This window comes from Perca fluviatilis, chromosome 18, assembly GCF_010015445.1.
Source record: "Perca fluviatilis chromosome 18, GENO_Pfluv_1.0, whole genome shotgun sequence".
Taxonomy (NCBI): Eukaryota; Metazoa; Chordata; class Actinopteri; order Perciformes; family Percidae; genus Perca; species Perca fluviatilis.
The window spans coordinates 22,457,053-22,473,839 of record NC_053129.1 but is presented as its reverse complement, the minus strand read 5'-3'; the positions used below and the strand labels follow the sequence as shown (position 1 = coordinate 22,473,839).

At 39.1% G+C, this 16,787-nt stretch overlaps 1 protein-coding gene and 1 long non-coding RNA gene across 2 annotated transcripts; both read left to right on the top strand.

Moving 5' to 3' along the window:
* The first annotated feature begins 1,677 nt into the window (after nt 1–1,677).
* On the top strand, nt 1,678–2,232 carry ripply2 (ripply transcriptional repressor 2). Its single transcript, XM_039782887.1, has 3 exons — nt 1,678–1,800; nt 1,905–1,975; nt 2,070–2,232. The coding sequence occupies exons 1-3, from the start codon at nt 1,678–1,680 to the stop codon at nt 2,230–2,232; spliced, it is 357 nt and encodes a 118-aa protein (XP_039638821.1).
* A 3,950-nt stretch (nt 2,233–6,182) lies between these two features.
* LOC120546234 lies at nt 6,183–10,442 on the top strand. The gene is made up of 4 exons (XR_005636838.1): nt 6,183–6,293; nt 8,530–8,633; nt 8,777–8,855; nt 9,712–10,442. It is a non-coding gene; the product is annotated as an uncharacterized LOC120546234 (long non-coding RNA).
* The last annotated feature ends 6,345 nt before the right edge of the window (nt 10,443–16,787 follow it).

Genomic DNA, 16,787 nt, shown 5'->3' with positions numbered 1-16,787 from the left:
ATACATGTTTTTGATGATCAGTATTGAAGAAAGCACTTGAAAACACATTATGCTTATATGCTGACCTAGTTTTACTATATGGTAATAATCAAAACAAGTTCAGCATTACTCTTCCCATTTATGCATATGTGTTTAAACAGCAAGAGCATGTAATGCATCCATTTATATATTTTCCATTACAGTACAAAGTATAACAAAAGAGTAACTGACTCAAAAGCACAAAACAAGACAGCAGCAGAGCATGGTGTGTCCAATTAGCTGCACAAAAGCAAGGCCCATCTCTGACTGCTTGTTCCCCGGAGAGTAGTGCTGTGATGCGGAAGGAGCTTGTGGGCAAAGAAATCCAATGCTGGTCAGGCACGATTCACCTTCAAACACAGACCCCATTACTGCAGGCCTGATAGAGTCCATTCAAACAAGTAGTATTTGCAAATGTGGCACCCATTAGCTCTGAATGAAGCCAGATGAAAACACACACACACACACACACACACACACACACACACACACACACACACACACACACACACACACACACACACACACACACACACACACACACACACACACACACACAAATATTGTATTTTCTATTCCACTACATTTGTCTGACAGCTTTAGATACTATAGTCATTTTACTACTCTCTCTGATGATCTTAGAGAAAATTATGCATTGCTGTAGCAACAAATGTTTAAAAATATTACACTGTTCCCATTATCATTTTATCCCAGCATGTAGCCCCACACTGCCCCCCACTGGGCCACTGTTAGGAAACACTTCACATAGCCTATCTAAAAGAACAACCCTGTAAAGAAAGAATGGGCACTAGTTGAGTTAATGGATTACAGAAGTTCTTCCTCATAAAGGGCAGTAAGTGGAGCTCCTATAGAAGTTGCATAACATAACAATACAGTGTTCTGTTCTCATTAACTGTTTGTACTTAAACCTACAGGTTGAGTATTAGGTTTTCCATATGGGATTGTGATGCATTCAAGCTTTGCATTTGCAGAGGTGCAGCAATTAGCACCCCTCCTGCTGCTCTATATACAAAAGGCTGACGCGTGTCAAGCCCTCCACACTGCGCACGAGCCTTCTTCCATCATCCCACTCAGCAGGCAATGACAGTATGGGCACGTGTTTCTTCACACCTCACACACAAATGGCAACACAGACGGAGATACTGAAAGGTGAAGGGGTTAAAGAGTTTGAAGAACACGTTTTTATCAACAAAAGCTTATCTAACCAATCTCAATTTAATCACAAACCTAATTAACATCACATCACTAGATAGACCTGCAGATAATGATACCTCTACATTACGCGCACTTATAATGGGCTACATAGTTGGTGAAGAGAACAGGTTCACCTGAATGTTAAACATCGAATCAAATTACCATTACAGAGTTCACCTTAGAATTATGTTTTAAATCGGCTAATCACTCATGATATTTTTATTCTACATACAATATTGATAAGAAAGAAAGTGGCCATATGGTTGGAGTTTGCTGAAGTGTGACTTCGCACCTTAACAGCGTGGCGCAAGGAGACACTTGGGGACTCGTCAAAGCGCATTTTGGCACTAGCTACCCAGGGCCCTGATAAATAGGAGGCTCCTAGCTGCCTTCAGTCACACATCCTCTGAGGACTTTACGCAGGACTGACCACTACAAGGAACTATGGGGACTTTCACTACCAAAGTTGGATTAACTTCTGTTTTTAATGGAGACAATGTGACTCAGCAGTCCGGTCGTTTGTGGAGACCATGGACTGGAACAGAGGACACAACTGGGACACACAAGGTGAGTTTAGACGACTTGATTTGACTTTTAATGGTTTTTAAATTCAAACGTATGTTGTTTAATGGATAAAAAGTTTAACAAAGTCGTTCTATTTTAACTTTCAGGCTCACTCTATTCACGGAGAACTTTCTGCTGCACAACTCCCCAAAGCTCCTCAGTTCATTCACCCAGTGAAGTAAGTAGAGTTTTGGTAACTAAATTATCTTTAATTCTTATGCAGGTTATTTCTTTGTATGCATGTCTTATTCATTTTTGTTCTCTTTTTAAAGGTTGTACTGGCCGAAATCGAAATTGTTCGACTATCTGTACCAGGAAGCAGAAATGCTCCTGCGCAACTATCCGGTCCAAGCGACCATCTGCCCTTACGAAGACTCCAGCAGCGATGAAGACAGCGATGATGAAGAGGAGGAGATAGAAAAGGAGCTGAACTAAATGTGGCTTTCTGAAGCCATTGAAGACGAATTCCTTCATAATGTGATAATATATTTCTTTTAACTTATTACTGTAAATATATGTAAATTGACCTTTTTCACTGTTTAAGTTATTCATTTAACATGTCTACCTCTTTTGTACCTGAGAATTGCAATAAAATGCATAAAATGAATGTCGTTGTCTGGGGCTTAATTATTGATTTGAATCAGGTTTTATTCGGTAGTCGAAATGAAATCAGTTGCTACAGAAACAGGAACAAAACAAAGTTTTCTGAGCGAAGGGAAAGACCTTCTCCACTGGGACTTTATTAAAAAAGACCTATTTGAAACTCTGTAAGACATTAGTGGTTTATGTGTATCTGGGCTCTCTGTTTTTTTTTTCATTTGCTTCTTCATTAAAGCATCTCTATCATTATATAGCCTAATATAATTTTCCTTATTAGAATCAGAATCAGAAAAGGTTTTTGTGTACACTTATGTGGAATGTGCCTTGGTAAATGGTGCATACATAAACAAACAAACATATTCAACATTATAAACAATACAGAAAAGCAAATATATACAATACCAAGTAACTATGCATAAGAAAAAAGGCTGAATGGGTTAAGTGCAACATTTGAAAATAATAGTATATGCAATGCAGATGTAAAGTCCAGGATGAAGGTTAGTGTTCCGTAGTGCTGTGGAGGAAGGTCTGGCAACGCGAAACAAGTGCAAGTGGAGTGGCTATAGGGGTTATTTCCTGGAGTTTACGGACACGTCTGGTCTTAGTTACTAAGTTGTAGCAGAGTAGGGGTTATCTGACACATCCGCGTGCTTGTGGCTGAACAGCTCTTTTCCCATGGATAAGTGCAAGGTGGTCAAAGCGCCATTTCCTGCGCACTGTCGCCTGAAGTGCGGAAACTGAGTGAGCGTGACACGAAAGGTGTCAACCGGGTCAGGAGAGCATAAAGATCTGCGGTGAGATAGTCAAAGGAAAAACGTTTGCAGATCTCCAATGAAGCTACCAGCTTAGACAAAAACTACTGGCATAGTCAGAGTTATCATTATTTCATGAATTCAATGATGGTTGGACTTTAAATATTCTCTTTATATACATCAGGACAGACTGAAATGATGAAAAGATGTATGCCATAAAAAGTATTTTCTTTCATCCACTCACATGATAGGAAATGAAGGAATGAATAGATTGAGGAATGGTTTGATAACACGTGAATTAATGACCGAATGTATATTCACATTCAGATCACTTAATGGAGCTATTAAAAAGCTTTCATCATTATAGGACTACTGTGCAGTGCCCCACCTTCGCACACAAACAAACAAACACACACATTTACTGGTATTACAGTAATGGCATCAGGCAGAACATATAGGCATGATGGACAAAGGTTTTCAGTGATTGCCCCCATGATTGTGTTGTTTTTTTTATTAATTTGTGGCATCATTTAATATCAATTGCATCATTTATCTCCACTTAGAAGTTTTGTCACTCCAACTTTGACTAACTATACAAAAAATAAAAAAATAAATCAGAGCCAGATTAACACATTACCTTACAGGGCCCTGGGGCAAAAATAAGGCGTTGGTCATTTAGTGACCCCTTGTTCCTCCTGCTCACTGGCATTGTGTATGGACACCATTACCTCCAGTGTTTACTACAGACTACACATTATATCTCATCTAGAAATCTAACAACCAGCTACTTATGTGTCAAACAGGTTTTGGTAATTACAGTAAAACACACAATTCTATTTGATAATGCACCACAATATCACCTAAATAATTCATTCATTGATTTAGAGCCCAACAAGACAGAGCTCCAAGGTGAGCTAACGATGCATGACTTCATACTATGCTGTAGTTGTGAATATTTAAAACATTGGAGAACACGTTTGCAGTAAATTAAATTACAACAAACCAAAATGTCAAAAAATCAGCCTTTGTATTAACAATACTTATTAATACGTATTAATCAGATATGAAGTCATTGGCATGCAGAAAGAAAGTAGTTTTATTGTTTTACAGTAATAAGGGAGCAGCAGGTTTAGAGTGACTTTAGCTGTAGATGTAATAATACTGTTGTACAGTTGGATTTTAAACCACAAAAGAATGTCCATGACCTGTTTAAAATGGGTGTCTTGACTCATTGCATATTGCTGCACAAAGCATATTGTTTGAATATGAGATAGTTTAGTGCACGGTTTCTAAAACTTAAATATTGCCATAAAACTGTAAGACTTGTCATCTAACATGCAGTCTGTGCTCAGTAAAAATATATCACATTTTGTATTTCTGACTCAATGACTTGAGCTCTTCAACTGACCCCGGTGCCAACCTTTCAAGTCTTTCCGTGGGAACCCTTCGAATCGTCTTTAGGTGTTTTGCAGGGTGCAAAGTTTACACACCTTATTCACGTGAGAAACTGTGGTCTCTGACTGCACCAGGGGTGCTGCACTGCCACTGAACTACTGACCTCCATTGGACAGACTGAGTTATAATTAAAACGAAGACCGTTATAATAAATTAACAAACTGGTTTTGGTACACTTTTTTTTTTCCACACCCACATTGGTACTAAAACACAAGTATGAAGACTGTAGGGGTGTAAAGCAAAAGAAGAAAGTTTGTGCTGAATGTTTCCAGAGTGTAATGGGTAAGAGAGGCTACTGAGCACCAAAATCAAATTGAATATTTATACGCAGACCTGACATTAGGAGCTGGTGATGAAGCTCTGATAACCTCTTCAACCCTGGCCTGCATGGTCGAGATTTTCCCAGGCCTGGGTGTCAGAGCTGGTGGTTTTCGGAGTGTCACTTACTTGGGTGTGAAATTTGCTCACCTCCAGAGTTAAATATAAAACCAGCCAGGGACTCATGCCATGTCTGATGAACTTATAACCTTTACTGCACACACTTTGGGTCAACTGAAGCAGACATTACTTAGTGGGTTTATCTACATGTGCATACATTACCTTGTGTTTAGTGGTTACACATGCAGTGGGGGATTGCTTAGAAGGAAAGTATAGCTGAAGAAAACTAGTTGCACAGGACTGTCTCAGGCATAGAATGTGTTTGTGCATGAGTGTGAAGTGTGAAAGTTTTTTCAATGAAATGCACATTATCATTAACATTTTTAAATTAAAATGTTTGGTTTTGCTCTTACATGATGTCCTCCTAGCCCATAAAAACTTTGTGAGTTTTGGTGAACTTTGCACACTTTTAACTTTTCAGACACATGCTGTCCTTTCCCAGGAGCTGGTGTGAAGTTGAGCGCGAGGAATACACACCTAAGGGGGGGGAAACGCTGTTCAGTCCCATGTTTGACCTCTGTGGCCGATCACGCGTCACAACTCCCCTCTCTCCTTGCCTCGAAATACACTAGTCTCTAATAATAAGTTAAAATAGTCAGATTTTAATATAGAATATAAAGTGATGGATATTAATCTTCCCCTGGTCCTGTCTGTTAACTTTAGATCTATGTAGATCACAATTATACTTTAAAAGTTATCATTTTCTAAACAATTGTTGTAAAGGACGCCTAATTTGGTGGTGCTCAAAATTGAGTATTCATGAGCATGCAACAATTTTGTCACTGAAGATGTTACTTTGTGTGATTTTTAATCTTGTTATGAAAATGCATTTGGAGAGTGTGACTGCTGGCCTGCCCCTGTGAACTTTGACAGGGCTTGTGGTGTGATCACAGACACCAAAAAGAGGTGACGAAGTGTGACTCAGCCCAGCTCAGACTGAACCTAATGCGCCGGCTTCTCACAGTCACACCTCTGCTTGTCCCTGGGCGGACAGAGGGCTTGTTGTCATAGTTGTACCAAGTCAGAATAGCTTCGATAGTGGATAATCTATTTATGGCTGGTTGTGTTTTTAAAGGTAGTTCAGCTGGAAGCCAAAAGGGGGCACTGTGTTTCTGCTTATGTACAAGTTTGTGCATGTTGACAGGAAGTGCTGCTTTGTGTAGAGTAGAAAGTTTCTTTAGTGATGTTACTGCTCTGCAGCTCTATGATTAAAAAGTGATTTTTCATGCACTGATGGATAAATATGGAACAGTAAGTACTGCTTTTCTTCAACTTTAATGATCTTTCATATGGATGTTATGCAAGATTTTATTTGGGGTTACAGGAATAATTTTTTTAAATACTGACATAACAGTGCCTGTCAGTGACATAGAACATCAGATACAATGTTAAAGTGTGCCTGGGATGGGTAGCTGTCAAAAACGTACAGCCTGTTTTGTGGTGTTTGTAGTGTGTGCGTCACCTAACCGTTACCACCTCAAAATTCAGCATTAGCACCAGTTGAAACTTTTTATTTTTTTATTGAAAAAAGTCAACAACATATAAAAATTCCTCGTAGGGGAAAGAAAATAGTCAGTGGATTCAGTACAAATGTTGTCAATGTTCAAGAAAGAAGAGAATCCCCTAAGCAAAAACATCAACAAAAAACAAAACAAAATGGGGGGAATTACTTAAAAAAACACGAGTCAAAAGCAAAAAGGCCAGAGAAAATAAAATCAACATTTAGGAGCAGCACACAAGGGGAGATTAATCAAAACAGTTATTTCCTAGATATGTCACTACACATTTTTCTTGCAATTTTACTTGATTTTTACCTTTTACATTGAAGAAAAAAACAATTCAAAATCACTCAAAAACCAAACAAAGGAAGACCTAGAACATTTCCTCTTACAGCAATGAATATGATATTTAGCTATGAGAACAATCATAATAACTAAGCACCAGTTGATACTACCAGGCAGCAGAACTTCCTCTCTTCTTCTTCTTCTTCTTCTTCTTCTTCTTCTTCTTCTTCTTCTTCTTCTTCTTCACATTAAAAAACTGGAGAATAGACGGTCTCATATCTCATTCTGTGTTTCACTTTAATTAGCTGGCAGTTATTTAGAGCTACACAGTACAGTGAGTGCATCTGACCAACAGATGGGGCAAGATAGCCAAAAGTCAGATTTCAACTGGCTTTGGGTCCAGTGATGTAACTTTGCAGTACTTCCACCTGGGGACTGTGTTGCACTTACACAGTGATCAGTCATTTTCAATTATAGGATGTAGATAATTCAAACTCCACATATATGAAAGGGAGAGAATTTTGGAAGGTTCTTCATGTGAATTTTCATGAAAAATAAATACAGACACAGAATGTTCAATATTAGATTGCATAAATGTATTTATTTTATGTTTCAAAATGCATAGTGAATGACTGTAAATTGCTGTGCTACTAAATTCTTATTTAATTACCATTGCAGTGCAGTTGAAAATGCAGTCAAGAGTTTTATAGAGAAATACATTTCAAATACTTTTCATTGTTTAAACATAAATATATCCCTTATCATCGTTTCATTCTGTCAGTGGGAAATATATTATATATCTATGTATGATCAGATTAAATTTTGTGGTTGTAGCCACAGGTTTCAATTGCCTTTTCAAAATTGTCTTAACTGTAACTTTTTAACTCGCAAAGGCTGATAACAGATTTCAATTCACAGTGGACTTTAATTATACATATGTATTGCTTCAGGGTCCAAAATTTATAATAAAAATAAACAGTACAAAGGTTATCATGGATTTTTTAAATTTCTCTTTAAAAGATACAATTATTTTTTATTTATCTAAAATCTATAACGCATTAAACAAAACACATTTTCTATTTATTTAATTATTCTATCTTTTTATTATTTTATATGTCATTAGATTATCTTTTTATATCTTAAATTTGGGATTTTCAGATTATTTATTTACATTGCAGATTTTATTTCTTACTTCAGTGTAATTTATGAATGTCGTAAAAGTATGCCGTTTACAAATCCTTTCATAACACTGTACATAATGTAGCACCTGCCTGTGCTGAGAATGTAATGCACATAAACAGCGCTGTGATTAGGCAGCAACAAGACTGAGCAGCAGTCTTGCAGTAATGAGAAAGAGGACAAGAAGCATAAATCTGTCAAAGCAGTGAACGCCTTTGTACATATTTCTCTATTGAGCCAGAGAAACCGCAGAGTAGCTCTGGTTCCTCTCAGCACATAAACATTCTGCCACACGTCGCTGTCTAAGAGATATAGCTGTTGTGCTTTTCTACACCTTGTTATCCCATCCTCCACGTAAATAGTTAGTTTGGTCTCCTCTCTCTGAGATGTGTGCAGTGGAGATAATTACAATTTCAGCAACGTTTGCCAGGTGATTACCTCATAATCCCCTATTTCATTTGATAAGTCACGCATTGATTTAACTCAGAGTTGGACCTAATGGAGTACCTTTTTCACCGCCACAGTGATTTGTATGCTGGGGCGAAAGGACAACGGTGGATTGGAGGCAGAAAAACAGCCGCTCACCATTTCTGTTCACTCTGGTGAAAGATGAGCAACGAGAAGGCAGGTTTAATCACAGCGACCTGAATGCAACAGTAAATCATTGCAATGGCTGATACAGTAACGTGTGGTGGTGGTTAGAATAGTTCCTCTCACGTAAAAGCTACCTTCTTTCTTTCTTTCTTTTATATTCTCTCTTCTTGCAGGCAGGGAGGGGGATGGAGAGATAAGAAGAGTGAAGGGGAGAGAGACCTGCTTGGTATTCACCTGTCTCACTGGATCAATAAAGGTAATTTGGGCTGATTCCTCCCTGTCGGCCTCTTAGCAGACAGACGGGGAGAGGGGTCAGCCACTGCTGAGCTGCGGGGAGCTGGAATAACTTAGAAACACACTCTGCAAATTACTGCCCCTGTTTGAGAATCTCTCATTCAGCTATTCCTCTTCCCCGACGAGAGCTGCAATGTGATGCAGAGTCCTCTCACAAATGTGACTGGAGGTAAGAAAGTGTTTACTGCCCTGTAAACCAAAAAAATACCTATAAACTACAATAGATACCCATGTCTGGAAAAAAGTGGTTGATTTAGAAATGGTGGCTGCTATTTAACTGCCTGGCCATTCTGCAATTTTGTCAGACTTTTCCCACCCAAAAAAAATAAAAAGAAGTAATTTCACCTTTATTTACCGTATCCCGCTCTTTTTTTAGGTTAGGGCTAAGCCCTAACCTAAAAAAAGAGCGGGATACCAAAAGTTGTGTCATGACTATCGGTTTTTCACATTTTAGACTTTTGATGTGCTACCAAACTGTTCAAAGAAGGGTTATGATACCCATACCCAAGACAGTTTTGGAGGTGGTGGGATTCACAGGTCAGGCCTTATAAATTACCATGGAAACAGGGGTGTCAGCTTAAATGAGAAATAACTCTTGCAATACACACACTTGCACAACAACCCTGATGGCATTAAATAATGGATTGTGGTTTTCATTTTGATCCTTTAGAGTTTGATTCAATCTCATTTATTCCCATTCTGCTGCTGTTATAACTCACTGAAAACCTTTTGATTTGTTTAATTATTTTCACATTCCTGATCACAACCTCTGCCTTTCTGTCTCTTGGGGCTGCGCGGGTCGCATCCGTTGGTTATAGGCATGGAGGATGCTGTCCGTCACGTGGGGTCACCAGCCTGAGAGGAATGCTCCATGTCAGGGGCTGAAGGGGTGTAAGGGGTGTCCCGAGGGAGACAAAACCCACAAAGAATGAACCCCACCTCTGGCCAATCACTGCTGCGTGTCCTGCTTATGCGGTGTGTTTCATCAAAGTACACAGGTGTGCACTGCACCTGAACATATTTTCTCCCTCACTTATATTCACGTGCAGGCTCTGTGTTGTGACCTCGTGTTGGAGCCCTTACATGTTACCAAGCACACTCGTACGCTCATACGTGCTCTCTTGTGCTTTTTTCTGCACTGCCTCGTATAAAAAAAGGTATAATATTGACTGCAGACAGTGCAAAAAGGTTTTTATTGTATGTTGACTTCAGAAGAACAGAGGTGAATTGTGTCCTTGGTGCAAGCTATGGCAGAGCACGTCCCTTTGAGTTTTCATGCACTTATTTATGGAGAAGAATGGGGCTCCTCATACCATTCCCATGTTTTTGGGGTAAGAAAAGTGTGGTCCTGCAGCCTGGGAACATTTGTCCACAGGGATGGACAGTGTGATCCAAAACAAAAAAGTGAATGATCCTGTTAACGTTCAGATAACTTTTCCATATGTAGTATTTGTAAGTTTTTCCCTAGCTTTGAATCAGTCTTTATGTAAACACAAAGTTCAAATTCACAATTTCAGTGTCATTGTAAATATCTCCTTAACATTATAAAGCATGCAGTAATTTATGAATTAAATACGTAAAACATATATTAGGATTTGTAAAATGGTCTACTACAACATACTGTATGAAGGGTGAAACTGATGGTGTGCTTTTACATACATGTCTTTTGACTCTGCCATAAGAATCCTAATACTTCTCGTGTCTTGCAGAAATTTCATTAATACTCTACTTTTGTTTTCCACATCCAACTATCAATCTTCAATTATCTTTCAACATCATTAATTGTTTCTCGAGGAAGCACATATTGATAGTCCAACATGTGTAGAACAGTTTGGAGCCGACTAAGCTGACAAGCATTTCCATTCTAGTACTCTGACCTAATCACCATATCTTATTATCATTCACATGAAAACACTAATTACAAAGGCAGGGTGAACCTGATTTATGCTAATGGAAACGTGAATATGCGACGGATGCATTAATCTAGAGTATAGGACCCTGCGCTGGTGTTAACTGTGATTAGCATGTGATTACCATAGCACGGGTTATATCTACTGGAAGCCCTGCTTCTGATGGGCTCCTGAAAATCTCTCTACTCACTGGCAGGGAATGAGACTGTGACTATTCACGGCATGAGGAAATAATGTTAATAATACAAAATGAACAATTTTGATTGTTTTCCTCTAAACAAAAATATCTAATTAGCAGCAAGTCAATTTTAACATTTTCTGTTTTAGATTGAGTTTAGCAGATAAAACATGAGGGCATTAGAGCTTTTCGTCGTAGGTGGTGCACAGGATTAGGATAGAAAAAACGAGCAAGAGTATTAAAGAAATATGTTAAAGAGTTAGTTAACTGAAATTATTAAAACTAAAAAAATGCGTGAAGGTCACTGGAAACAATTCACCTGCAGCATCCCTTTTCAGAGACATTGTCCCTATTACTGTGGATAATCTATAGTTTGTGTAGGGAATATTTCTTTGGTAGAAAGTAGGTCTAATGAAAACTGTTCAAAAATATGTCAGAATATAATCACATAGGAAACAACAATTTAGAAACACTAGAAAATGTTTTTTTTTGTGATTTGGGGTGAACTGGCCCTTTAGTTTAATGCTTATATGTTAGTCTGTCACAGGACACTGTATATGTTTTAGCAAACATTGTTCATAGTGCATTTGTTGTTGCATTTGGTGCTGTAATATTTATGGCATGGTTTGACTCAAAAACTACGGAGCCTGGAGGAGAAATAGGTCAGCCTTTTGCTACACAATCAATACTTGTTGATCAATTCATTGTTGGTTTTGGTCTTTTCATGGGATTTGCTGATGAAATGCTTTCAAGTGATTTTATCTGGACATATAGCTGAGATGAATAGTTGTGCTTAAACCAGAAAAATATTCCCCATGATTAAACAGGAAGCAACATTTTCAGCACATCACTTCACAGTATAGCATATACTGTATAACTATGTGTTATTATTGTATTGAAAGGAAGCCCAAATGTTCGTCATCCAGAAATTAGGCATGTGGATGTGTTGAAGGCGACACTTCATTTTGCAGCGTGCAGGTGTCTCCCAGTGGCAGTCCCCTGCGCCATCTGTTCCTCTGACCACACCACCTCCACGCAGCTTCCAGCGGATAGAAGGATGCGTTTGTTTTGGGAGACACGAGCACAATGAGAGGGGGCCCATCCTTCTATCCCTGCTTTGATCCCTCCATTGAGAGGACCCAGGCGTGGCCCTTTCTCAGCGTCGCCCCGGCTTGTGCCTGTCTGGCGGCTGAGACTGGGGGCTAGCAAGCTCGGCACTCCAGCAGAATGAGCCTATTGACGAGGCAACAGATTGGCTTTGAGTGTACCTGATGGTTATCCCCCTCTTCTCCCTGCTGGTCCCCCTTGCTCTCTCTCTCTTTCAACCAACCAAAGAGAATCCCTGCATCTCTCTGTTTCTAATCAAATTGCCACTGTGTAGTGGGTTTAAGAGAGTGGCAGAAGCCATTGTTAGGTAATCTGCACCCAAAAGGAGAGGTGATGTTAAGTGCAGTCCTTTTCTTAGTCGGGATTAGGCTTGGTTTTTCTCTGTTAGCCCTCTTTGGGTAATGCGTTTGGCTTATGTGGCAGCTTGGCAGAGATAGAACAACTCTGTGATGGGTACTAAAGCAGCCAGCAGGTTGAATAAAAGTGTGTGAGAGCACATGTGTGTGTTAGAAGTTTGTATGAGGGTGGATTCGTCATTAGCCGAGCCGAGGGTCATCTGGCTTTAATAGGTGTACTCAGGTGTTGGTTCTGATGTCTGCAGCAATGGTGTTGTTTGCTGTTGGGAATCAGATCCTGGCTCTTCCCTTCCCCCCCTGCCCTCCCTCTGCCCTGCACCAGTCCCTCTGCACCCCAGCTAATACCAGGCTCATTACACCGCTATCGATCGGCCCTCGCTTCACACCAAAGGGCAAAGAAGTCTTCTTCTCCCTTTCTCTCTTTTGTCATTCTTTTCCCCTCTTATACGCTTTTTTATAATCTGCTCTCTTTTCTCCGTGCCCTTCCTTCTCCACCGACATCCCATATACTGCTGTTACCTTTCTGGCAATTGTGTTTCTGTCCAAAGAAATGAACATTTCCAGAAACTAAGAGTGCACAGGTGAAAGCCACCTCACAGTCAGCACTGGATTTTTACGAGGACATGTCCGCATTGAAATACCTAGAAATATATTGTTTCCAGCTTCGGTCATCTTGTGTGCGGCAATGTAGAGAAGATGGTTTTAGATGGATAGCGATCCAAGAAGAATACTCAATTACCCTCACTATAACCACCAACCCTCACTCATCCCCCTCCAATGCTGTCCAACCCCCTTCTTTCCCCCAAGCCGCCATGCTTCTTACTCTCATTTTTCCTTTATCTTGCAAAAGATTGGCATCTTGTAAAAAAAAAACCACCCAATTTATTATCCAAATCTCTGTAGAAGTATGCAGCCTTGTGTGGGCTGAAGTATAAACACCGTGAGGTGGCTTGGAATGAAAGGCAGGTCTTAAATTACAACAATTTATACTGTAGTGGAACATTGAATGCATTCCATTTGCACACATGGGTAAAAGGTGAAATTAAGGGAAATCTAGTGCTTAATTAGCAATGTTTTCAATATTTTCATGGGGTTCTCAAACTAGGTCCTGAAGATGCTGGATTTTCACTTTTAAAGAAGATACGAAGACTCCTTCCAACAAGTAAAACTACTTAATCCTTATTGAGTTAATTTTTAATCCAGTGTAGCAATATCAACAAAATTATACAATAGTTTTTCTTGATTGACTACCCTGATATTGGTAATGTGAACGTATTTAAGGAATGGAGAATCGTGTTTCTGGACAGAGATATTACTTTATTTATATATATATATATATAATATTGCAGAGGCAAACATTTCATTACAGGTAGAACAGTCAGATTAGTTCAGAAAAACAATAATTATTACAGCAATACAACCTTAAGCATGAGGAAAAGATAACATTTAAAGCTATAACATTGTCCTAATAACCAAAATTCCAAATACTTTCCAGGCTCATAACAATACCTAATATATCGATATATCTGTAATGCTATTTTATTTGTTTAAAAAAATGTTAGATTAAAATCTATCATAAAAAAATTATCATATGTTTTATATTAAAAAGTCCTCAATTGTAAAGAAATTACACTTAAAACAATGTAATTTACCCTGGAACCACAAGTGAAATTATCTTGACAGAATTTCATTCATCAACTAACATAATCTTTTTTTTTGTTGCAATTACTTACTAATTTCTGCTTCAACCTGAATAAAAGAGCTCATTTCAGTTTTTTTTAGACATACCAAAATGTGTCTCCAACAAAGGCCTTCCCTTTCTGTTGAGAGAATTTATTTGCATTTCTTCTTCTTCAGCTACAGTAACTCAGCAAGGGGTTGTCTGTCCTCTGACCTCACAGCTCACAAGCTGCATCGCCTGTTTAACCATAATTGCTTGCATACCATATTACACCATACTTCTTGACTTTGCATTTGCATCCTCTGGCACCCTACATCCTATAGTGACTTCATCCGGTTTTACAGTACAGTTTTTATAACAGAGGATTGTTCAGTGCAGCATTACAGAGGTGGTGCTGGTTCTCCTGTAGTTACCCAGGTTGGCTACCTCTGACCCCCCGCTACCTCTACGTCTTTGTTTCACGGCTGACAGAAGGAGTGCCAGAACTCCTCCAGCTCGGGTGATTTATGACCAGCAGCTGCTCTTGCAGCCCATGACCCACACAGCTGGGTGTCAGATGTGGTCTCCCTGTAAGCAGAAACTTATCTGGCAACCCAACAACAGTCGAAGGCTGGGCAGAGAGGGGGTAGGGGTAAAGGAGGAGAGAAGACCAAGTGGGAGAACGATGGAGTGGCAAGACGGATGGTAGGAAAGAAAAAGAAGGAATGAGAGGAAGCAGATGAGTTAGCAAGACAGAGAAATAGAGCGGAAGAAAAAGAAAAAAACTGCACAGAATTAGATAAAGCTTGAAACGTGAAGGATAAGTCCTGGCAGAAGAAAGTGTGACATGTGGTTCAAGACAATTGATTTGAATGCACCAGCTAAGCTCTGCATTGATTTCTGCTGGTGTAGAGAAAGCAAAATGTTTGTATTATTTCATAAGCCAATTAGCTGCAAGGAGACTCCTCTCCCTGTGTGCCTATTGACCCACAGTCTGTGGCTACAGCTTTATTGTCTGGGGGGCGCTCTATAAAAGATCAATAACAGGCGAGTGATTGGATTATGGGGTAATCAATGCATTGTACTAATATATCACCAGAGTGATTACAGAGCACTGGCTAATAGGAGGCCTTAGAGAGCTGTAATGACATCACACTCCTGCTGGCGTTCAGGAAAAAACCGTGTGTCTCCAATGAAGTGTGGCGTGGATGAAATTATTCATGTGTATGTATGTGTGCAAGTGCATTTCATATGTGTACATATCACTGGCTGTTTATATGTGTGTGTGCATGAGTGCAGGGGGTAGTGTGTGTGTGGGGGTAGATGATGGGTTGATTTTCTTGATTCTTCAAACAGCTGAAGAACAGTACCAGATGGTGCGTGATCGCTTGCTTAGAAGAGGCCATCATCAGATTCCTGCTGTAACATAGTGACAGGGCTCCTTTCTGATGCTGGGTTCACTGCAGCAACATATGTGGACGCTGTAAGAATGATGGCTGTGAAAAATACGCTGCTCACATCAGCAGTCTTATTTCTTAATTGTATTTTTTGTCACATAGTCAAAATAAATCAAATTAGCAATGGGGTGATAAATGCTTCTTTTAGGGGATTGTTTTGTGTACATGTTGTAGAAACTTTTTAATCTCTCTATCTCGAGGAAAATTGCCACCAGATGTTGCACAACAACAACTCGGATGATGTAGTCATGATGTTCACGATCATCTAGTTTTCTAAGACGGGTAAAAGCATCAACAAATGTGCTTTTTGTCATAGTTTCACTCATTTTAAATTTTATTTTTTAAATACAATTTTGTCATTGTCCTGTGAAAACCTTGTATCTCCAAAACATCAGCTTTTCATAAGCTAAAGGACAATTTTCTCAACCCATAAAGTAACACTTAATCCTAAAATAATCACAGATTCTGGAGACAGTGACTATTTCATCTTTTTTTAATCCCCAAATACGTGGGCAGCACTTGAACCTTATAACAGCCAAAAACAGCCAGCTTGTAAAGTTGTCCATTGTCTGCTCGAATGAGAGGAGGAACGTGACTGGCAGGCTAATCTTGTTAGACACTTAGCACCCGAATGCCAGAAAGTAATGATATAACGATAATGATGAACCTTTTCACAAGTAATTATCTGTGTTTATCAACATGTGTCAGGCCATTTACTATAATTGAGTGAGTGATAGCCACCAATCTAGTCACTGCCTCTCATTATTTCTTTGATTTGCCAAGTGTTTAAAAGCTCAATTCTCAATAATATCACTAAGGTGATATATACATGTGCCACACACTGAACAAGTAATGCTTTTATCCCAGTTTTTTATCTACCGTTTTTGTCCTCTAAAGACATGAGAAAGTCAAATGAATGAGTGGTTTAACACCTTAAATCCTTTTTAAGGTGTCTTTGTTTAGTTTCTTCTTAGCTGCTTTGTCCCGAGTCTCCTGGTCAAATACAAGGCCGAGACATCATCTGGTCCTGGAGACTTGCACAGGGGAGCTTTGGTAAAGTTCCTGTTTGCTCAAGAGTTTAGGAGGATTTTTATGTGACTGATCGTAAAAGAGCTATAATAGGATGGAAAAGGATGGATGTAAGCTATATGTGTGTGTGCTATAATTTTGACTTATAGCTGAAACATTACACCATTGGCTTGTTTATTTAGTAATTATTTTTTATT

Bases quoted from the DNA above. Each gene is read 5' to 3' on its own strand.
- ripply2 (XM_039782887.1), top strand. From the start codon at position 1,678: ATGGGGACTTTCACTACCAAAGTTGGATTAACTTCTGTTTTTAATGGA. The intron at 1,801-1,904 runs GTGAGTTTAGAC...TTTAACTTTCAG, and splicing joins ACACAACTGGGACACACAAG to GCTCACTCTATTCACGGAGA. The intron at 1,976-2,069 runs GTAAGTAGAGTT...CTCTTTTTAAAG, and splicing joins CAGTTCATTCACCCAGTGAA to GTTGTACTGGCCGAAATCGA.